This window comes from Schistocerca nitens, chromosome 8, assembly GCF_023898315.1.
Source record: "Schistocerca nitens isolate TAMUIC-IGC-003100 chromosome 8, iqSchNite1.1, whole genome shotgun sequence".
NCBI lineage: Eukaryota > Metazoa > Arthropoda > Insecta > Orthoptera > Acrididae > Schistocerca > Schistocerca nitens.
In genome coordinates, this window is record NC_064621.1 from 437,198,006 (window position 1) to 437,222,962 (window position 24,957).

General features: G+C 45.2%; 1 protein-coding gene and 1 non-coding gene across 2 annotated transcripts in view; both read left to right on the top strand.

Annotated features, from left to right (window-relative positions):
- The window catches only part of LOC126199007 (endochitinase-like), a 74,455-nt gene that overhangs the window by 14,304 nt on the left and 35,194 nt on the right, over positions 1 to 24,957 (top strand). Inside the window, exons 2-3 of the mRNA XM_049935687.1 lie at positions 14,022 to 14,107; positions 20,117 to 20,286. Coding sequence (XP_049791644.1) covers positions 14,026 to 14,107; positions 20,117 to 20,286 — 252 coding nt within the window. The 5' untranslated portion in view covers positions 14,022 to 14,025. The remainder of the gene's footprint in view (positions 1 to 14,021; positions 14,108 to 20,116; positions 20,287 to 24,957) is intronic.
- Positions 12,088 to 12,162, top strand: Trnat-ugu (transfer RNA threonine (anticodon UGU)). The gene has a single exon. It is a non-coding gene; the product is annotated as a tRNA-Thr (tRNA).

A 24,957-nucleotide genomic window follows, 5' to 3' on the forward strand; every position in this document is an offset into this window, starting at 1 on the left:
AGTTTCTTTGACGCTTCAGTATATGTAACCTTAATGCAAAAACCACATACCATTAATGAAATAGAATTAAATTAAAATTAATGAAATTTAAGAAGTCAAGAAATAAAATTTTAAAAACTTAGAAATCAGGCCACTGTGTCCGACTTGCGTGTACGAGCACATTGCACATTTGGACACTCTGCTTAAAAACCATTTAATCCTAGAGATTGTGCCATACACAACTTAGTCCCTGTCAATATCCTTGCATTAACACTTAGCGATTATCGGGAAACGGAACTGGCGTCCCAGAACGTGTGATAAAAGTCTTGCACACTGTACGTACAGACCTACCGCCTAATATAATAGACTACGCCACACAGCAACAGGTGCATTATTGTCTCCGCGTTGAGATACCGATTCTTATGTCGTGGGTTTGTTGCTAGTTTCTACTGGTGTTTTTGTTATTAATATACGGGGTGTTTCACTAAATGTGTTTGCCTCTGTAAGTTACGAAGTATCAGCAACATGTCAACGTACTCGTTGTTCGTGTATGCCATCTTCATTCGATGTCCGTAATTGTGGTATATTGAGCCCAGTTTGTTTGTGTGGCTCGAACTGTCGGGTGCGGCGACAGTCGGCAGTCTAACAGCGCATCGAGGAAGCTTCTCGCTCCGTGACACAGGCGAAGTTACAACTCGGCCGCACCACATTTAGAAGGCTCATTGCGTTATGCGCAGCGTGTGTGGTATCTGCCCCTGAAACTTTGAAGGGTTGTAGCTCCCAAACTAGAAGTGATGGGAATGAAATTTAAATTGATGTATACACAGCTGGTGTTACTGATTCCAGTGCATGATAGAAACAACTATTGTTCCATTAAAAAAATTGTATCTTTTTGCGGTATCTCTTTGGATAATAATGCAATAAACTATGTTCATAGCTCCACAGATATTGTAACGTTTCTTATGGTGATCTACCGCAATAAATATCTCCGTCGCCTATTACTTCGTAATTTACAGAGGCAAACACATTTAGTGAAACACCCTGTATAGTGCTGATCGCTCTTGCCAATTTCTAACCGCGCTGCTGCTATGGTCGCAGATTCGAGTCCTGCCTCGGGCATGGATGTGTGTGATGTCCTTAGGTTAGTTAGGTTTAAGTAATTCTAAGTCTAGCGGACTGATGACCTCAGATGTTAAGTCCCATAATGCTTGGATCCATTTTAACCATTTTTTCCAATTACTACAATATTTCAAAGCAATTGAAATTTTATGAATAAGCATTGCTCGTTTTTAAAAAATATTTTGCTTAAACAATAAAAATTTAACACTGCTTTTATGGCAAACTGATATGCCCGTTTTTTACCCGATTGTTAATAAAAAATGAAAGGAAGTCATATTATGGCCGAGACAAAACAAATACCGGAAAATACCACTTATTGGAACTCAAATACCGGTAACGGTTTTAACCAGTCGGTTTTTCCCATCTGTAGTATGCCACATCCTGCTGAAGCCACGCGTTAACGAGTAAATCTAGTGGAGATAGGAGGTACTAAATTACAGGGATCTAGAACGCTCGTCTTCTAATATTACAACAGCTATGTTGTCATAGCTGCACGCTTGCGTTCCTGGTTTGACGAAACACTCAGGCAACCCATCGCACTTCGACCGACCCACCAAATCACTCTATCTTAATCCCGTAGAAATGTCTGTGACTACGTGGATAAAGATGAGTGATTTGATGGGTAGGTCGAAGTGCGATGGGTTGCCTGAGTGTTTCGTCAAACCAGGAACGCAAGCGTGCAGCTATGACAACATAGCTGTTGTAATATTAGAAGTGGAGCGTGCCCAGAGCATACTCTAGCATTAAGACGTAGAAGAAACGACCGTTCTTGGACAACAAGAATGTTGAAATACAGATGTGGTTCACATTCAAGATGCATGGCCACCACTTCTCAGTCAGGTATTTCCTCAAGTGGCCTCACGCGACAGACCTCCATTCCAGACCTCCCCCCACGGAAAACTCCCTGACAGTGCAGGGAATTGCGCCTGGGTCCTCCGCATGGCAGTGAGCCGTGTAGACCACTCAGCTACGGAGGCTTTGTAGAATACCTTCATAATTACATACGAAAAACACAGTATTGTGTATGCTCTATAGCTCTGCGTCCAAGGGTGGAGACATCTCCTAAATGGCTGTGTCTGTAACCGGTTCGCGTGCCTCCGTGGCTAAAATACGAGGGCAAATCAGAACGTTTTTGCCCCTATTTTTTCTTAGCCGAATTACGGCTGTAAATGCGAACTCAAACTATCCATTCTCAGCTTTGGGCCTTTTTTGGTTCGTGGCGGCCGTATTTGGTGGTAGCTCCGCCGCACTGCGCTGCTGTCAGTTGTTAAAGATGGCGGTTGTGCTTCACAACTCCACGATGCTAGAGCAACGAAGTGTGATTCGTTTTATGTGGAGCAAGGGACGAACGTCCATCTAGACCTACAGGGAAATGTGGCCCACATATGGAGAAAATTGTTTATTTTGAGAATTGTGAGGTGGTGGTGTTGTGAGTTCGACAAAGGCCGTGAAGTCTTGCATGACAATGAACGGTCGGAGAGGCCGCGTTCGTCGCCGACTAATGACATTTCCCGCCTTGATGTAATGGTGAAAGCAGATCGGTGAGTGCACATCACGGCCATTATAAAGCAGATCGGCGACTGCACATTACAGCCGTTAACCGCGAGGTTGGCATATCGAATGGGAGTGCTTATGACATCATTCATGGGGCCTTAGTGTACCGGAAAGATTCTTTTTGGCGGGTGCCTAAGCAGTTGGAAGACATGATGAAAGGCAAGCGAATGATGTCTTTACTGAATCATCTGGAGCGGTACTCCAAGGAGGATGAAGTTTTCCTAGACCGCATTGTTACTTGCGATGAGACGTGGATACTGCATTTCACGCTGGACTCCAAGCAACAGAGCATGGTGTGAAAACATCTGGGTTTTCCTGTGACAAAAAATTCCGTTCTGTGCCATCTCTTGGGAAAGTGATGTTTGTGGCCTTCTGGGATAGCTGCGGACTGCTCCTGCTGGATTTCATGCCACAAGGTGAAATCATCAATGCCGACAGTTATTGTTCCACACTGTCACATCTGAGGGTTGTCATCAGGCGAATGGGCTGAGGGATTCTCGATGTGGACTCCACGACAATGCAAGATCACTTGTGGCAATCAGAAATACCGAAAGCTCTGAGCATTTCACTGGGAGGTTCTGGACCACCTACCATACAGGCCAGACATCGCCCCAAGTGATTTCCTCGTTTTTGGACCACTGAAGAAGTTCCTCGCAGGACAGCGATTCACAAGTAATGATGAAGCCAAAACAACATTCCGACGGTGGTTCCATAGTCAGCTGGACGAATTTCACCTCAGGGCATCTCAGATTTAGTGCTGTGATGGGACAAATGAGTGAACTGGTGTGGGGACTATGTGGAAAATAATGTAAGGTATGTAGAATAGGATGTACTTTTATGTTTTTCATTACCTATGTAGTCGAATTAAATCGGGTGATGCTGAGGGTATTAGATTAGAAAATGATACGCTTAAAGTAGTAAATGAGTTTTGCTATTTGGGGAGCAAAATAACTAATGATGGTCGAAGTAGAGAGTATATAAAATGCAGACTGGCAATGGCAAGGAAAGCGATTCTGAAGAAGAGAAATTTGTTAACATCAAGTATAGATTTAATCGTCAGGAAGTCGTTTCTGCACTATTTGTATGGAGTGTGGCCATGTGTGGAAGTGAAACGTGCACGATAAATAGTTTGGACAAGAAGAAAATAGAAGCTTTCGATATGTGGTGCTACAGAAGAATGCTGAAGATTAGATGGGTAGATCACATAACTAATGAGGATGTATTGAATAGAATTGGGGAGAAGAGAAATTTGCGGCACAACTTGACTAAAAGAAGGGATCGCTTGGTAGGACACATTCTGAGGCATCAAGGGATCACCAATTTAGTATTGGAGGGCAGCGTGGAGAGTAAAAATCGTAGAGGGAGACCAAGAGATGAATACACTAAGCAGATTCAGGAGGATGTAGATTGCTGTCGGTACTGGGAGACGAAGAAGCTTGCAAAGGGTAGAGTAGCATGGAGAGCTGCATCAAACCAGTCTCTGGACAGAAGACCACAACAACAACAACAACATGTGTACCTTACTTTGGCTAAAAATCGGTGCAAAGACTTTCTGATTTGCCATCATATATGTAGGATGACAGGGGTGACTGACGGCTGCAGAGGTTTGTACAGGTGAATAGATGGACAGCTGTTGAGTTTCTGACTGCCCAGATGAACCAAGAGGCTATCAACAGTGACTCCTCAATGACTTTGCAACGAACATTGCTGTATAAGGGCCACTGCATTAGGTACCTGGTTCCTGCACCCATGCCGGCTGCTGTTCATTGGCTACGATGGCTGGAATTTGCACGCCAATACCGCAACTGAAAGTCTACCGAGTGGGGACAGGTGGCCTTTTCAGATGAATCACGATTTATGCTCCATTGGACAGATTGCCGTTGGTATGTACAGCGTGTGACATAGGAATCCAAACACCCTACGTGCGTCAGGATCTGGGCAATATTTTCATGGCATTCCCTGGATGATCTCCTCGTTCTGGAAGGCACAATGGATCAACACAAGTATGCATCTATCCTTGGGGACCATGTCCACCTCTAAACGCAGTTTGTTTTTCCTCGCCACGATGGCATCTGCCAGTACGACAATGCAATGTGTAACACAGTTCACAGTGTACTTGTGGGGATCGACTAGGAAGATTTGGAAGATTTTACCATGGCCATCAGTGTCCCCGATTTAAACCCAATGGAGAATCTCTGGCACCAACTCGATCAGGCTCGTCACACCAGTGATTCTCAACTGAGAAACGTAGCGCAGCTCTCCACCGCACTGGAATCGGCATGGCTCCACAACATTCTGGTACCTTCAAGAACCTCACTGACACTCTTGCCGAACATCTCACTGCGGTCCGCCCTGTGAAAGGTGGTTCAAATGGCTCTGAGCACAATGGGACTCAACTGCTGTGGTCATCAGTCCCCTAGAACTTAGAACTACTTAAACCTAACTATTCTAAGGACATCACACACATCCATGCCCGAGGCAGGATTCGAACCTGCGACCGCAACGGTCGCGCGGTTCCAGACTGTAGCGCCTAGAACCGCTCGGCCACTCCGGCCGGCTGAAAGGTAGTTATTCAGGCTTTTGATAGGTAGTCGTATTAACGTGACTGCACGGTGTGTGTACCGTTAATGAACACTCCTTCTCTGTTTCCCCTGTTTAAAGATCTGAAAACTACCTCTAAGACTCAGGAGAATAGTTTTGATGGTACGGATTCTCTTGTCTTGAATTCTGTTTCAGCATCTGTCCTGATGAAGTGGTTTGGAAGCTGCAGTAATGACTTGTACATTCTTCAGTATAATAACACAGGTTGGGTCAATACACTGTTCCTTGAAGGCTGTCAGCACCCTGATCATCTAATAATGATAACATATTTTATAATTTGGTAGTCTTCCTCGGATAGTTGACATAAAAGGTTTCTAAGTATGGTACGGCGTCATAATGTAAGAGAATATACTGCAGAAACCCGCGTTTCGGCGCAGGGTTGCATTGATCTCCGTCTGGGTCTACCGATGTGTGGCCTTCTTCTGGGTTTACTGGTGTGTCACATGCCAGTAGACCCAGAAACATGGCACTGTAACGGTGATCAAAACGTTGATTTCTCCAGCATAGGTTTTTACATTATGATGTGGTACCATACTCAGAAAACTTTTGTTTTAACGTATATATTGTTCAACCTCTGTAACACTTGGATGAGGCCTGGCCCATTGCACTTCTAGATTGTACATTTTTCATTTGCCGCAAGTGTAACAGCCGGAGAATTGTTCTTCCAAATCTCTGGACGTGCCCAGGTAAATGCACTCATATTGATGTAGGATGCAACAGTAATTCGAAGACGGAGAGGACTACACAGAACATAGTAGCGTAGGGATCAGCATCAAACAAGTCTTAGGCCTGACGATCACAACAGCAACGTTGATTCGCGAAATCCATTGTTACAGAACTCTCATAACTAATACAGTCGTTCAACAGTCACGGTGTTAATGCAGGAAACGGCAAATATTGGAGAACCACATTGTGACATTCGTTTCCAGAGGCGTCAGAACTGCGAAAGCGAGGGGTGTAGTAAAAACGAGCCAGGCAAACGTTAGGTAATGTTACGACGTACATTTGGGAAAATTCCCACAGTCCCTACAAGAACCTTGTGCAGAACTGGGGTGAAATATGCATTTTATGACTTCGACGTGGGAAGCGCGCTCCTTGACAGGTGCGTTGAGTCAACATCGCGCGAAATATAGCCCCGCACCCAGGCAAGCGGCACGTGACATTTTCGGAAGGCAGACGCGCTTTCCAAAACAAACCGAGGACGCAACTCCGAATACGGATATCGTTTACGAGCTGTTGTGCCTAATTACGGACATTATAACTACATTTTTTTGTTTTTACATTCTCAGTTGCATGGGACTAAACTGCTGAGGTTATCGGTCCCTAGGCTTAAAACTACTTAAACTAACTTACGCTAAGGACAGCTCACACACCCAAGCCCGAGGAAGGACTCGAACCTCCGACGGCGTTAGCCGCATGAACCATGGCAAGACGCCTAAAACCGCGCGGCTACCCCGCGCGGCTGACTAGAGCCATTATAAATTACATACCATTCGCGATAAGCGTCGTCATTCCATTATGCAGCTGATGGTTGTCCATATTCGCAACTACGAATACATTTCATGTATTCCATAACGGCTGTACTACCACACTCCCTGTTCCTTCGAACACGCATGCACTAGTAATACATTCAGAATTTTTTCAGATGATATATTTATCTGAAACGAATCATAGTCTGTGAAAGGCACAACAAACGTGCAGGATCATCTCGATTAGATTTAAAAGTGGAACACAGAACGACAACTTCCCATAAGTGTTCAGAAATTTAAAACTCTACACTTCATAAAAAGTGAAAATGTTGTATCGTGTGACTACAGTGTCAGTGAGTCATAGATGACATCTGTCAACCCATACAATTACGTGGGTGAGAAATTTGTAGGAACATGAAGTGGTATGATCACGTAGCCCCAGTCGTGGGTAAAACTCACGTCAGACTTAGTTTCATTGGTAGGATACAGGGAAAACGCAACTGTCTACAAATGAGATTGCTTACTAAACACTCGCGAGGCTCATTCTAGAATACCGCTTAAGTAGGTCTGACAGGGGATACTGAACGTGTGCAAAGAAGAACAGTACGCGTGGTCAAAGATTTGTTTGAACCATAGGTGAGAAGCACAAAGGCCTTAAAATAACTTGAGAACTAGTATTAAGTAGGGAATCTAGGAATGTACTACAAACCCCTAGGTAGATGTAGATGTTGTGCCGTAGGGACAGTAAAGAAAATATGGAATAATTACTGCACGCACAGACGTGAAAGCAATCATTCTTTTGTGTGCGTGTGTGTGTGTGTGTGTGTGTGTGTGTGTGTGTGTGTGTGTGTGGTTTAGGGACGTTCAACGACGATGTTATCAGGGGCCACCGGAAAGTGGTGGGAAACTGGATGAGCCAGACCCCCGATAACACATTATAAACGTCGTCCTAAAATTTTTGGGAATAAAGAGGAGAAAATGCGAGAAATTGGATAAAAACCAGTCTGAGATAAAATCTCTCTCACTGTCCCCCAATCTCATCCATGATCAGCCGCACAATCACACTAGCTCATATCATGGAAAGCAGCGTTAAAGACGTCCAAATGTTCTAAAACTTAAGTGTATCTTAATAAGACAAAAGGAAAATGAAAATAGATTCACGGGAATATTTGGCTTCCTGGTCACTTACAAAAAATCACGAATGAGCAAACCCCCGATAACACTTTATAAACGTCGTCCTAAAATTTTAGGGAAAAAGTCGGACAATTTACAAAACCTTAAAAGTCGTATCACAGTCGTTTGATTGCCAATTAGAACAGAGAGCAAATCTGTCGGCAAATGGGCACCTGCCCTTTGGTCTGAAAATAAAACACATTCCGTTTGTAGTAAAATGTGGCGTACTGTGATCTGTACGCCCCAAGCACCGCACATTGGAGGGCGCTCTGATCAGGCCACGAATTTCCAATCGTCTAGGGTCGAACACATACCGTCAGGAGCCCAGGAGGGGCGCCGTAGGCGATGTCCTGCTGTTAGCAAAGGCGATCGTGTCGGTCGTCAGCTGCCATAGCCCATTGACACCAAGTTTCACAAAGCCCGCATCTCGTGGTCGTGCGGTAGCGTTCTCGCTTCCCACGTCCGGTTCCCGGGTTCGATTCCCGGCGGGGTCAGGGATTTTCTCTGCCTCGTGATGGCTGGGTGTTGTGTGATGTCCTTAGGTTAGTTAGGTTTAAGTAGTTCTAAGTTCTAGGGGACTGATGACCATAGCTGTTAAGTCCCATAGTGCTCAGAGCCATTTGAACCACTCAAGTTTCACAAAGCACTGTCCAACGGATACGTTCGTCGTACGTTCCACTTTGATTTTTGCTGTTATTTCACACAGTGTTACTTGTCTGTTAGCACTGACAATTGTACGCAAATGTCACTGCGCTGCCGGCCGGAATGGCCGAGTGGTTCTAGGCGCTACAGTCTGGAACCGCGCGACCGTTGCGGTCGCAGGTTCGAATCCCGCCTCGGGCATGGATGTGTGTGATGTCCTTAGGTTAGTTAGGTTTAAGTAGTTCTAAGTTCTAGGGGACTGATGTCCTCAGAAGTTAAGTCCCATAGTGCTCAGAGCCATTTGAACCATTTTGTCACTGCGCTCGGTCGTTAAGTGAAGGCCGTCGTCCACTAAGTTGTCCGTCTCAGAGGTAATGTCTGACATTTGGTACTGTCGGCAATCTCTTGACACAGTGGATCTCGGAATACTGAATTCCCCAACGATTTCCGAAATGAAATGTTCTATGATTCTAGCTCCAACTTCCATTCTGCGTTCAAAGTCTGTTCCCATCGTGCGCCCATAATCCCGTCGGAAACCTTTTCACAGGAATCACCCGAGTACAAATGAAAGCTCCGCCAATGCACTGCTTTTATACCTTGTGAATCCGATACTATCGCCGTCTGTGTATGTACACTACTGGCCATTAAAATTGCTACACCACGAAGAAGACGTGCTACAGAAGCGAAATTTAACCGACAGGAAGAAGATGCTGTGATATGCAAATGATTAGCTTTTCAGAGCATTCACACAAGGTTGGCGCCGGTGGCGACACCTACGACGTGCTGACATGAGGAAAGTTTCCAACCGATTTCTCATACACAAACAGCAGTTGACCGGCATTGCCTGGTGAAACGTTCTTGTGATAGCTCGTGTAAGGAGGAGAAATGCGTACCATCACGTTTCCGACTTTGATAAAGGTCGGATTGTAACCTATCGCGATTGCGCTTTATCGTATCGCAACATTGCTGCTCGCGTTGATCGAGATCCAATGACTGTTAGCAGAAAATGGAATCGGTGGGTTCAGGAGGGTAATACGGAACGCCGTGCTGGATCCCAGCGGCCTCGTATCACTAGCAGTCGAGATGGCAGGCATCTTATTCGCATGGCTGTAACGGATCGTGCAGCCACGTCTAGATCCCTGAGTCAACAGATGGGGACGTTTGCAAAACAACAACCATCTGCACGAACACTTCGACGACGTTTGCAGCAGCACGGACTATCAGCTCGGAGACCATGGCTGCGGTTACCCTTGACGCTGCATCACAGACAGGAGCGCCTGCGATGGTGTACTCAACGACGAACCTGGGTGCACGAATGGCAAAACGTCATTTTTTCGGGTGAATCCAGGTTGTGTTTACAGCGTCGTGATGGTCGCATCCGTGTTTGGCGACATCGCGGTGGACGCGCATTGGAAGCGTGTTTTCGTCATCGCCATACTGGCGCATCACCCAGCGTGATGGTATGGGGTGCCATTGGTTACGCGTCTCGGTCACCTCTTGTTCGCACTGACGGCATTTTGAAGAATGGACGTTACATTTCAGATCAGTTACGACCCGTGGCTCAACCTTTCATTCGGTCCCTGCGAAACCCTTCATTTCAGCAGGATAATGCATGACCGCATGTTGCTGGTCCTGTACGGGCTGGATACAGAAAATGTTCGACTGCTGCCCTGGCCAGCACATTCTCTAGATCTCTCACCAATTGAAAACGCCTGGTCAATGGTGGCCGAGCAACTGGCTCGTCACAATACGCCAGCCACTACATATGAACTGTGGTACAGTGTTGTAGCTGCATGGGCAGCTGTACCTGTACACCCCATCCAAGCTTTGTTTGACTCAATGCCCAGCGTATCAAGGCCGTTATTACGGCCAGAGGTGGTTGTTCTGGGTACTGATTTCTCAGGATCTATGCACCCAAATTGCGTGAAAATGTAATGACATGTCAGTTCTAGTATAATATATTTGTCCAATGAATACCCATTAATCATCTGCATTTCTTCTTGGTGTAGCAAATTTAATGGCCAGTAGTGTACATACCGCTATCCCATGACGTTTGTCCCCTCACTGTAAAACGTCTGTTAACAATCAGATGATGAAATGATCGCTATCTACAGAAAATATGAAGGACAGCGTAATTGAAGAAAGGATTTTTCAACAAAGAAAACCTGATCGTGTAAAACATGGTGGCAACGATAAAGTATACTTCGAGTGACTATACGTCTTTTAGTATTTCTGGCGGTGTTGAGTTCTAAGTTTAGCGAGAGTGAAGGTGACTTTTAAGAAACCTTGAAACGTGCGACATCCGTTAGCACTGGAACTCGGATCTCTCCGAACCTCGCTGTGGAGCTAGCCATATTGCAGTAAGCCACCAGCGAAAATACGAAAAACACAGGCCCGCGTGCTTAGCTCGCCGAGCGCGTCCGGTGCCAAGGCTAACCTTCACCTTAACGAATTCATTTCTCGATGTCCCTCTGCGAATACTATTCGTCGAGGCCAGTTTTGTTTAGCGGCGTCCGATGTTCACCTCGTAGCGTCTTTGTTGCGTAACGGAATCCCACTGTTGGTCACTGTTGCCTTCCAAGTAGGAAGCCCGGGGCAGAGTCGACCGCAGAGGAACAGTTACCGCCGTGGCGTGCGAGTAACTGTATCACGAGCCTGCCTGGGTGTCAGCCCACCCGCTGCTCGACTGACCAACGGTAACTTGCTAGTGCGCGGCGATTGTGTTGAGCAGTCCAGAGCGTGGCGGTGTAGGGGCACGGCCTGACGCGTGTTTGCCTATTAATAAAAGAGAAGGTCAAGTGTGTTAGTTCGGCTACAGGAACGAGCCGAATCTGGTTTGAATCTAGTTCGAAGGCTCTAGGACAGTGGTTGCGAACCACGTGCAGCTCTATGGCCGCATGTGTGTGGCTCCTCCACAAAATATCATGTGCGGGCGCTCTGAACTATCACACCCACACGCAGAGTCGGTTTTTGGCCTATTTGGAATAAGTAGCGTTAGACGGGCGTTTATGTGAAACTGTCATACACTCTCAGGAGTCAGACCAGGTCCTATGGCAGCTACCCGCCGCGCTTTTGTTGCGTTTCACAATGTCTTCGAAAGTGTGTATTGGATAATGCCTCGGTCGGGCGCTCGAGATAATTTTTAACGTGCTGAACTTCATACAAAATGAAGCAGTGAAACGAATATCTTTTCCGTTTAAGAGCGTGGAACTGTTTCTCGTGAAGTGTGCAAAAAGGCATGCTACCTGGTGACAAATTAGATAATTATGTTAATAATGAATAATGATCGTCTCGAATGCGATATAATTATATCTCTGAGTCTGGAATAGGTGAAAAAGACAATGAAAGTGACGAAGAAGTATAATCTTGTGTAATAACAAATAAAAATACTTGTAGTTAAACTGGTTTTCTTATTTTTATTTCTGCATACTTAGTTGATGTTTATGTGATAATTAGGCGCACTACGAATGTTGTGGGTGGACATGTTGGGAATGTGGATCTCAAGGGGGGCGTGCAAGGGATAAGTCCCTGCAGACGCACTATCCTCTGTGCCCGCGGTGGCTTAGATGGATAGAGCGTCTGCCATGTAAGCAGGAGATCCCGGGTTCGAGTCCCGGCCGGGGCACACATTTAGTTAGTAATTGAAGAAAGGATTTTTCAACAAAGAAAACCTGATCGTGTAAAACATGGTGGCAACGATAAAGTATACTTCGAGTGACTATACGTCTTTTAGTATTTCTGGCGGTGTTGAGTTCTAAGTTTAGCGAGAGTGAAGGTGACTTTTAAGAAACCCCAATGAAGTACATCAACGCCTGTTTGCAGCTAGGGTGTCCATTTAATTATCATTTCATTGATGTTTATGTGTCATCTTTAGGCGAGTGCACTGAAGCGAGGACAGCTGGAATAGCATTCCTGATTCATAAACAGCTAAAAAAACTAGAGTTTATTATTCGTTACTTATTTGGGTCTACATAATTCGTTCGAATAGTGATTTTCCGGAACCATCAGGAGTAAATTGAGAATTCTTATCCGTGATAATGTGACATCATGCCTAAAATTAAAAAGTACAACATACGAACCCGGAGATATATACAGGATGAGCGAAAAGCGGTAGACGAAACAGGTCTTCAAGTCGAGTGCCAATGGGAGAGTTGGAAGGGTTGTATACGCAGAATTTAAAAACCACTATATACAAACCTAACTTAACCAAACTTCCCAAGGGGATATAAAGCTATTGTTCACATTAGTTTTTGTCACTCATTGTAATGATTTAATTTCATGGGTACCCTGCAATTTCATTTGATCAATAAATAATATCGTTAATATGTATGTTATCAATTTTTATTCAACGTACCTAAAGTTTAAATAAGTCTCCAATCTTAACTTAATCTTTATTAAGCTATTTCTAGGAAGCATTGTGGAGCGAAAATATTGAGAAAGGTATGTTGGGTATGCTGAGATGGTAGAGACAAATAAAAAGGATGACGAAAGCAGATAGACGAAACTCGTCTGCAAGACGAATGTGGGGGGCAGAGCGAACAATTTATACTTCAAATAGTTCAAATGGCTCTAAGCACTATGGGACTTAGCCTGAGGTGATCAGTCCCCTAGACTTAGAACTACTTAAACCTAACTAACCTAAGAACTTCACACGCATCATGCCCGAGGCAGGATTCGAACCTGCGACCGTAGCAGCAGCGCGGCTCCGGACTGAAGCGCCTAGAACCGCTCGGCCGCAACGGCTGGCAACAATTTATACTGAACAATTTGTTATGAATTACATTTAAGCACGAAGCGTGTTATAAAAGCAGATTTTATAACCAGCTAACGGCATGTTCATAAATGTAATAAATGGTTCAAATGGCTCTGAGCACTATGGGACTCAACTGCTGAGGTCATAAGTCCCCTAGAACTTAGAACTACTTAAACCCAACTAACCTAAGGACAACACACACATCCATGCCCGAGGCAGGATTCGAACCTGCGACCGTAGCGGTCCCGCGGTTCCAGACTGTAGCGCCAGAACCGCTCGGCCACCAGCGGCCGGCCATAAATGTAATAGTTGTCAGCTGTTATTTTACTGTTTTACTACGGAATCTGGAAAATGTGTTCTACGGAGAAAAGGAGCATTTTGAGTCTTATTTGCCAACTCTTTTAAGATTCGCTGCGTGATAACCAAGGAAAGTAAGGAACGAGAAATGTCAGACGTTTATCGTCATTCTTGCGGTAATTTTTAAATTTAGGGACCAAAACAACGTAAATAAAACTTAATTAACGAAAACAGCTCAATTTATAATAATGTGGGACATCCCAATCTTTGTTAAAACTTTTTCGTTTCTCTAAAGACCATGAAAAGATGCAATACAGTAAGAAACGCAAGTAAGGAATGTGAAACATACCACGTACATATTGAGGGTGATGGCCAGCATGTTTCGTACACAACTTTGCCTAGCTGTTTGTCATTGTATTTTGGTTTTGTTGCAGGACAATGAGGACTTCGGCAGCGTGGTTCCTGGCCGTCGCCGGCCTGTGTGTCGTCGTCTTCTGCCCGTCTCTAGTTTCGGGAAATGGTGAGCACTACTGTACTTCATTCATTAACATCAGCACGCAAAAATATGCTACTGTACGAAAACAGGAAGAAGTGAGCGCCTCCCTAAATATATGTACAGTTGCTTTATCTCTCGTTCTTTTCAGTTGGGTGGTAGCTTCTGAGCGACCATAGCTTCTCATTTCGTTATTCAAGCGCTAACGACTCGATAATTTGCTGTTCCAGACAACAGTCTTGGACTTTGGAAGTACTTTAGACGTTCAGTGAAATTTCGGAAGAACTGCCAGACGTTGTAGCTTGCTACGACGATGTTTCGGAGCAGAGTCTTCTGGCCATCTTCAGGTGTATACTGGCGAAAGTACACTGATTTCCCGTATTTAAAACCCCGACGGCGCATGCGCAGTGTACTGAGTCGTCACTGAGCATGCGTTGTTTGAGTGCATGCGCTTCTGCTGCAAGTCTGAACGCTGCTTTGAGCGCCCGCCGTGGTGAAAGCGAGCCTCATCGATATCAGATCGATCGTCTACGCACACTATAATCGCAGAACTATGCTGGCTGCGCAGACCATGAAGTTTTTTTCTACGACAGTATTCTATGCGTTATCTAATGGTAAAGCCCTATCCCCAACAGTTAGGAACCCAGTCGCAGTTCCACTGATGTAGTACCAACAAAAGTTTGAATTCCAGCCCACAACTTCTGTCTCAGTGTATATCATCGGATGACCACTAGAAATACGGAATTTGCTGACTTAGCAGGCGATGCCAGTATGCTGCTGATGTTCCGCTGGCTATACCTTTATAAACAATACGTATCTTTTACCGTATATAAGATAAACGTAGAATCTGATAAATGCCGGCCTTTCGCAGCTCTGTGTCGTCTTTATTTTTCATAGAGGACGAAAGATCGCTTTAATCTTATGTGTTCTTAGTACCATGAGTATTTTCGCGAAAACGTATCGAATAGACTAAAACTGTATGCCGGATCGGTACTTTTGCGGGCAAGTGATCCACCGACTGCATTATCCAAGCACGACTCTCGACTCGTCCAGGCAACTTTATTTCCTCCAGTACCTCACCTCCCACCTTCCAAACTTCTAAGAAGTCGGTCGTGTTCTTAATGAACACATTTTCCCGTATATTAGTGTTAAAAAATGATATCAAGTCCCTTATTATATTCTTCTGCCATACATTACCACCAAAAAAAATTCACTGTTAGTCTAACAAAGTACGACGTTTATGAACGTGCCTCTTTTCCCTCACAGTAAGCGTTGGACTTGCCTCCTTTCTCCCCTGCATTTTTATATTAAAATCACATTTCTTTGACCAACCTCTTTCGTGCTTAAAGCATTTTTGCACTGTACCGACTCGGTTGAAGCATAAAATGACTTCCGCAAGAAGTAGACGTACCCTTTTTCCAATGTGATCTTCAAATTTGAAACAGATTTACATCATCGCCTCTTGTCTTCTTGCTTGATGACCAAATGCTGAAGGTTGTTACCGTACTACGAGGCAGGTTGCGTTGTGAAGGTCAGTCAGTACTGGATGCGAAGCACAGCCACTCCCGAGAGACAACCCTGGTGTCTCAGCTCGTTCTGCTGTGAAATTGTTACTTGAGCTGCGTTAGCTTCGACCTTCTAAGGAAATTGCTTGTATGAAACGTCTGTGCGGAAATTAATGACTGGAAAAAGAATGAAGATACTTGTTTAACACGTGACATGTTTGTGGTAGACTGCGAAACTGCGTACTTCTGCTGTATGTCATAGAGTTCAAGGGCGCTTTGACATTGTCGATAACTGCGTACTTGTGAGAAACTACCAGATTTAGATTCAGTTGTTACTCGTCAAAGTAACAACAGCTGCTCAGTAGTATGTGTGGTCTCCTCTGTTCTCGCGACCGAACGTGTACAGAAAACGGATAAACATTTTATTTCAGGAGGTTGAAAAGCGTAAATCTGACAATAAAATTACTCGTGATTACGGTAAGCCACAGCTAACATTGTACGGCAAACAGCCAAAGTTCTTCTTTTTATTGCACCTGATGTTTACAGGGATTCTTCGCTGTCATCGTAAACAATACCAGTGAAGCTTAGTTTTATAACTGGTTTCACGGGTTTTCAATGTTTTTTTTTCTATCATAAAATAAATGTCGTATGACTAGGGCCTCCCGTCGGGTAGACCGTTCTTTCGATCTGACGCCACTTCGGCGACTTGCGCGTTGATGGGGAGGAAATGATGATAATTAGGACAACACAACACCCAGTCCCTGAGCGGAGAAAATCTCCGACTCAGCCGGGAATCGAACCCGGGCTCTTAGGATTGACATTCTGTCACGCTTACCACTCAGCTACCGGGGAGGGACTTTTTCTATCATGAACAAAATAATAACATTATTTCATCAACCTTGTGCAAAATCTGAACATTTAAGCATGGAATTAGCATTGGCAGCGAAGGCGACAGGGAGACCTGTACGCAGAAGCGACAAAAAGAGACCTTGCTTCATGTAACATGTCGTAATAGCATAGAACGCTAATTTCCGGCTGGCATGAATCATAATACTTTATTCGGCTAATTAAATCCTGTTAGCAACCAACTGGATTGATAGTTGTGTTGTGGGGTCAAGCATACGCAAAAGTCCTCGAAAGGTGAGGCGAAGTCATAACATACACCTTTATTTATTTACTTTTTATTTTTAGAGAAAAACCGTAATATAAAGTATGAGGGGCGTTCAAGAAATAACGCAACACATTTTTCGGAAAGCAGGTTGGTTTTATTCAGGTTTCCAGTAACATATTATTCCCCACTCTTTTGGCTAAAAACATCATAATTTTCAACGTAATCTCTGTTCAGTGCACCGGACTTGCGCCACCTGGGTGGAGGGGCCTGTATGCCCGCGTAGTACCACTCTACCGGTCGACGTCGGACCCAACACCTTGCTGCATCAAAAACCTCTCCATCATCTATGTACTGATTCCCGCGAAGTGTGTCTTCATTGGGCCAAACAGATGGATGTAGGAAGGTGTGAGATCGAGGCTGTAGAGTGGATGAGAAAGAGCAATCCAAAGAAGTTTTCTGAGCTCCTCTCGGGTGTACATACTTGTGTGAAGCCTTGCTTTATCACGGAGAACGAGAAGTTCGTTTGTATTTTTCTGGCAACGAATACGTTAAAGTCATTTCTTCAATTACCTGAGGGTAGCATAACATATTTCAGTGTTGACTGCTGCACAATGAGGGAGGGCACCAAACAAAATACCCCTTTACAGTCCCAGAAGACCATTGCCGTGACTTTATTGGCTGAGGGTGAAGAGGTGGTGTGGCACCATTCAACGAAATGTCATTTTGTTTCCGTTTAGAAGTGATTCTGCCTGCAGGTAAGCAATGGTCGTTGGTATGTAGACCTGGTGAACGCTGTGCCGTAGAGTGCATTCGTTCAAGACACACTGGCCCCAACCTAAAACTCTCGTTCACCTTCTGGAGGGGACGTAACCAGCGCTTGGTACGTGCAGAATGTTGTTGGATCCGTTATTTTGTCGTTATGCAATAGAAAGGTAATATGTTGTTCCAACAGGATAATACTCGCCCACGCATTGCCCGTGAAACTCAACATGTTCTGCAAGACGTGCAGCAACTTCCCTGGCCAGCTCGATCTCCGACTTGTCTCCAATCGAGCATGTGTGGGATGTGATGGTAGAGAAATGACTCGTCCAAGTCGTCAACCAACAACTCTTACAGAACTAAGTGAGCAGGTCCAGCAGGCGAGGAATAACGTATCCCAGGACAGTAACCGCTTTCCGCACGATCGACTGACTGCCAGAGTCAGCGCCTGCACTGCTGCCCATTGAGGCTTCACCACGTACTAATATGGGTGTTTCAGTACGGGTCGATACCTGCACGATCGACTGACTGCCAGAGTCAGCGCCTGCACTGCTGCCCATTGAGGCTTCACCACGTACTAATATGGGTGTTTCAGTACGGGTCGATACCTGCACGATCGACTGACTGTCAGAGTCAGCGCCTGCACTGCTGCCCATTGAGGCTTCACCACGTACTAATATGGGTGTTTCAGTACGGGTCGATACCTGCACGATCGACTGACTGCCAGAGTCAGCGCCTGCACTGCTGCCCATTGAGGCTTCACCACGTACTAAAATGAGTGTTTCAGTACGGGTCGATACCTGCACGATCGACTGACTGCCAGAGTCAGCGCCTGCACTGCTGCCCATTGAGGCTTCACCACGTACTAATATGGGTGTTTCAGTACGGGTCGATACCTGCACGATCGACTGACTGCCAGAGTCAGCGCCTGCACTGCTGCCCATTGAGGCTTCACCACGTACTAAAATGAGTGTTTCAGTACGGGTCGATACCTGCACGATCGACTGACTGCCAGAGTTAGCGCCTGCACTGCTGCCCATTGAGGCTTCACCACGTACTAATATGGGTGTTTCAGTACGGGTCGATACCTGCACGATCGACTGACTGCCAGAGTCAGCGCCTGCACTGCTGCCCATTGAGGCTTCACCACGTACTAATATGGGTGTTTCAGCACGGGTCGATACCTGGTGCCTCAAAATCACTAGTGCTGTTGATACATAAATGTAATCATTTCGTGTACTCCATATGCACTGTTGCACCAATAAACGTTGAGTGAATTAGGAACCTCTAAATGGGTGTACTAATTATTTTTCCGGCAGTGGATTTGAGTGAGCATAAAACTCTCTTAATGTTATATACTAAGAAGAACTTGCAAAAAGCTCGCCTGTGAGTGCCTCCGGACTAAGCTTACTGGTTTCCACCATACATTTATCTGTATGTTAGTTTCATTGAGACGAGTGTCCGCCTCCGGTAGCTGAGTGGTCAGCGCGACAGAATGTCAATCCTAAGTGCCCGGGTTCGATTCCCGGCTGGGTCGGATATCTTCTCCGCGCAGGGACTGGGTGTTGTGTTGTCCTAATCATCATCATTTCATCCCCACCGACGCGCAACTCGCCGAAGTGGCGTCAAATAGAAAGACTTGCACCCGGCGAACGGTCTACCCGACGAGATGCCCTAGTCACACGACATTCACATTTATTGAGACGCCTACTGGAACTCAAGGGTTCAATTGGAGAAATAGAATCTGGTACTTCCACGCTTCGTGGTCTGAAGTACCATGTCTTAATGTATGTACCCAAATCTTAACGAAGTTATAGACTGGGGTGGCCATTTCTTATGGTAATTGTTTGAAAGCCTCATCTATGTCTTACGCTTGCTGAACTTATAAACTAGCGTCTGTGCTCTTGCCGGCCAGAGTAGCCGAGCTGTTCTAGGCGCTACAGTCTAGAATCGCGCGACCGCTATGGCCGCAGGTTCGAATCCTGCCTCGGGCATGGATGTGTGTGATGTACTTAGGTTAGTTAGGTTTAAGTAGTTCTAAGTTATAGGGGACTAATGACCTCAGTAGTTAAGTCCCATAGTACTCAGAGCCATTTGAACCATTTGAATCTGTGCTCTTCCACTTGTTCCTTGGAAAGATGTGAAGAAGCAGTAAAAAGCAGACCAGTAAGTCAACCCAGAGGCTCATTTCCCTATCACCTCCTTAGCCTCACAGCCAAGTCTTTCTGTTCTATCTCCAACCACAGAGACCTCAACAATCTCAACTTGACCCTGTCGTCTTTTCAGGTTTGTACACAGCCGCTTGTGTACCAAAAAAGCGAGTTTGGGGAAAAAAGCTTTATACCGCTCCTCGAGTAAAAGAAATAACAGGCTGAGAGGGCAAAACCTGAAGCATTAAGGGGTTGTTAATTTGGTAATGGGAGTAAGTACGCGGGTGAAGGGGAATGGGAAAAGATGTAGTTTGACACCAAGGCACAACTTCAAACAGAAGTATTAGCTATACAGGTTCAAAAATGGTTGAAATGTCTCTAAGCACTTTAGTTTCTCCTCTGTAAGAAAACTTTATTTTGTTTCCTCTGTCACACGTGTGAGAGGTAAGAGACACAGCTGTAGTTGTGAGCTACTGTGTGTGACGACTACAATACCTGTGTGCCTGTGCAGTGGGCGACCGCGGTCGGGTGGTCTGCTACTTCAGCAACTGGGCCATCTACCGGCCCGGCATCGGCCGCTACGGCATCGACGACGTCCCGGCCAGCATGTGCACCCACCTCGTCTACTCCTTCATTGGCGTCAGCAACGTCACTTGGGGCGTGCTCGTCATTGACCCGGAGGTAACTGCAGCGCAGCGCATTACATTGCTCAGCGATCACTCGACAGGGAATCATTGCAAATTTCTGAAAATTTAACTGCTAGTGAGTGTTGCTCTGCCTAATGTATATTCGTTCGACAAAATAGGTGACACAACATCCACATAACATGGCAATTCTTGACCCTTAAGTTAAATACCAGCAACAAAACAACGGTCACCCAAGAGAGACAGCGCGCTATCGTGTACCACCTCCTCTAGACTTCATTATGGCCTCAATTCGGTCAGAACGCTAGCCCACTAGTTTCTCCCGGTAAGCCATAGCCAGTTAAAGACAGTCATTAATTATTAGATTCTGTAAAACTCAAAATTACGGGATATTGACTTATATACACTCCTGGAAATTGAAATAAGAACACCGTGAATTCATTGTCCCAGGAAGGGGAAACTTTATTGACACATTCCTGGGGTCAGATACATCACATGATCACACTGACAGAACCACAGGCACATAGCCACAGGCAACAGAGCATGCACAATGTCGGCACTAGTACAGTGTATATCCACCTTTCGCAGCAATGCAGGCTGCTATTCTCCCATGGAGACGATGGTAGAGATGCTGGATGTAGTCCTGTGGAACGGCTTGCCATGCCATTTCCACCTGGCGCCTCAGTTGGACCAGCGTTCGTGCTGGACGTGCAGACCGCGTGAGACGACGCTTCATCCAGTCCCAAACATGCTCAATGGGGGACAGATCCGGAGATCTTGCTGGCCAGGGTAGTTGACTTACACCTTCTAGAGCACGTTGGGTGGCACGGGATACATGCGGACGTGCATTGTCCTGTTGGAACAGCAAGTTCCCTTGCCGGTCTAGGAATGGTAGAACGATGGGTTCGATGACGGTTTGGATGTACCGTGCACTATTCAGTGTCCCCTCGACGATCACCAGTGGTGTACGGCCAGTGTAGGAGATCGCTCCCCACACCATGATGCCGGGTGTTGGCCCTGTGTGCCTCGGTCGTATGCAGTCCTGATTGTGGCGCTCACCTGCACGGCGCCAAACACGCATACGACCATCATTGGCACCAAGGCAGAAGCGACTCTCATCGCTGAAGACGACACGTCTCCATTCGTCCCTCCATTCACGCCTGTCGCGACACCACTGGAGGCGGGCTGCACGATGTTGGGGCGTGAGCGGAAGACGGCCTAACGGTGTACGGGACCGTAGCCCAGCTTCATGGAGACGGTTGCGAATGGTCCTCGCCGATACCCCAGGAGCAACAGTGTCCCTAATTTGCTGGGAAGTGGCGGTGCGGTCCCCTACGGCACTGCGTAGGATCCTACGGTCTTGGCGTGCATCCGTGCGTCGCTGCGGTCCGGTCCCAGGTCGACGGGCACGTGCACCTTCCGCCGACCACTGGCGACAGCGTCGATGTACTGTGGAGACCTCACGCCCCACATGTTGAGCAATTCGGCGGTACGTCCACCCGGCCTCCCGCATGCCCACTATACGCCCTCGCTCAAAGTCCGTCAACTGCGCATACGGTTCACGTCCACGCTGTCGCGGCATGCTACCAGTGTTAAAGACTGCGATGGAGCTCCGTATGCCACGGCAAACTGGCTGACACTGACGGCGGCGGTGCACAAATGCTGCGCAGCTAGCGCCATTCGACGGCCAACACCGCGGTTCCTGGTGTGTCCGCTGTGCCGTGCGTGTGATCATTGCTTGTACAGCCCTCTCGCAGTGTCCGGAGCAAGTATGGTGGGTCTGACACACCGGTGTCAATGTGTTCTTTTTTCCATTTCCAGGAGTGTATTTCATCAACTGTTATTCTACTGAGGAATACCATTTATATATTCACTCATCGAATTTCACAAGCATTAAATAATAAAATAGTGTCGGTTGGTATTTTCTGCGACCTGTCTAAGGCATTTGACAGTGTGAATCACAATATTCTCGTAGAAAGATTCAAGTTTTATGTGACTGATGGTATAGCCAACCAGTGGATAATATCATAGCAAAAATAAAAGAGCGCAGAAAGATTTACTTCGTAATTGAACCAATATAATCTGGAGACATTATTCTGGCTGGGGAGAAATCAGACATAGGGTTCCCCAAGGCACAATCTTAAGTCCTTGTATGTGTAAACGGTCTTCCTCCTAATATACAGCAACCAGAATTAGTTCTTTTTGCAGAGGACATTAGTACGGTAATGAATCCAAGTAAAAATAGAGAAACTGAAAAAAATAGTAAAGATGTTTTGAAAACTATCAGCGACTTGTTTTCTACGAAAGGTCTCATCCTCAAATTTAAAAGACGCAACACGTTCAGTTCTGCACAACTAGGGAGGGGTACTACACAAATGGTAAGTGTAGCACACGGTGAGGAAATAGTAAATACGGTGGAAACTTCAAAATTCTTTGGTTTTCTTATGATGAGAATTTGCACTGGAAAAAGCACATTTTGGAACTCCTAAAACAATTTAGTTCAGCCACATTTGCACTTATAATTGCTAATCTTGGGATAAGACAACTCAGTAAGCTGACATATTTTGCATATTCTCTGTCACACGGGACAAAGTTCTGTGGTAACTCATATTTACGAAAGAATGTCTTCATTGCTCAAAAACATGCTGTAAGCGTAGTATGTGGTGCACATCCTCGGTCATCTTGTAGACAATTGATTAAAGAGTTTGGCATTCTGATATTGGTTCACAATGCATTTATTTCATCATGAAGTTTGTTGTAAATAATCCACTGCAGTTCAAAAGGAACAATGACAAGTATAATTACAATACCAGAAGGAAAAATGACATTCATTGTTCCACACTAAGGTTGTCTCTATTACAGAAAGGGGTGCACAATGCTGCATCAAAAAGTTTTGATAACTTACCCAGTATATAAAATGTTTGACAGATAGCAAGGTAAAATTTAAAAACAAAATTAAAACTGTAATGTTAGAAAGGTATAGGGTAGGAATTACTAAGTTTATAAACGTTCAGCACGATGCCATATTTAAAAATAAGTTGTCATGTGTATATAAAATGACTCTTTCCATATCATTATGGCTTATGGTGCAGAGATGCATTGAACATGAAACTAACTAACTAACAAAGAGTCTCAGACATTTACTACTGGCAGCAAATCGGTGGATTTACCACACCAGTCGAGATAGGATAGGGTCCTTGACTGTTCGTCAAAGCCTTTGAACACAGATGTTGTCATCGTGGCAGACGGGAGTATCCGCAGCTTCCTCACTATGAAGATGTAGAAGACTGGGCAACAGCTGTCCACAGAGGATGTTGAAACAGACATACAGGTTATGTTCACGGTAACTTGAATCGTTGGGTTCTACTCATGTTAGGAAAAGAACTTCAAAACATGACAGAACCATCTATGGCTTGAAATAAAACGTACACACAGTGTGGGCTACGAGCCCTGGTGAGTCGTCAGTGCACTCGATGCTGTGCATAACTGGAAAAGAGACAAAATGGCGACTTTTCGGACCCGCCTCAAGTGAGCTGTTGTCCAGTCTCTGTGTTTGGCCCACTAAAGACAGCCATCTTGATGTGGCACTTTGAGAAATGATCTTTTGCGAAACACCCAAGTGTCCATGGTTGGAATACCCATCGCAATGCTCGCTCTGAAACTGGTTTAGATAGCAGCATTCGCCAACAGCAGAAATTTCTGTCAGGTTCGAAAGCAATTGCAACTGATAAGATGTGACACTATTCTCCGGTCGTTGATCTTTCTACGACCACTGTTCTTTCGCCGTACAACATGGCTGCCACTGTACACCATTTCGGGTAGAAACTTGGACAGTTCATGTTGATACACCAGCAAATGAGGGTCATCATTTATGGTGTGGTCATGGACGCGTCCAAACACAATGGCTCATTTCTGTCACGACTCCACATAGATGCATTTTACTCTGTAGGTGTCCGCCTCTGAGCAGAAGAACACGGCAAGTGCCATAACCCGATTTTCTTCGCTCAGTGGAAGAGGAGACAAAATAAGAGAACACAAGTCTCGGCTTAACTGTAGATACTCGACCGCTTCTGAGGAAACGACCGTCAGTCTTCAACGTAATTAGGTGTGTGTTCGAAACGCGATTATTGTTTTCATCTACTTTTTTTTGTTTATCTACCGATGTCCGTAGAAGGTTATTACACGAAAGTTTCTTATCAAAATTGTGGATCCAAAGGAGTTATATTAACTGTAACATAACAACCAAGTTTCACAATAAGTTTTATAAATTTATTATGTAGTATATGTGTGTATGGTACTTACAGGGGTTAAAATCTTCTTAAATTTTCATGTTCTTATATCAGTTTTTAATTCTCCTATTTTGTTCATATGTTTATTCTTCAGGAGGATTTGTTTCGTTCTCTTGGATGATATGGATCGTAGAAACATTCGAAACATAGAATATTCCAAACGCCACGAGCATCGCGTGAAGGCAGGTTTGCCACAGCGAGATTTCTTCGTGTGAATCCCACTCAGGAAAGAAGTCTTTAACATTGCTGAAGATTTCCCGCGGTAGCAATAATGTCTCGGCAAACCACACACAACGGATCACTTTTCCGAAACATGGCGTTTGCGATTTGATTATGAATCAAGATACGCTTCTGGAATTACACCAAAAACAATTTCAAATAATTTTTCTATTCTTTGTTTTTCTAAATACGTTCACCAG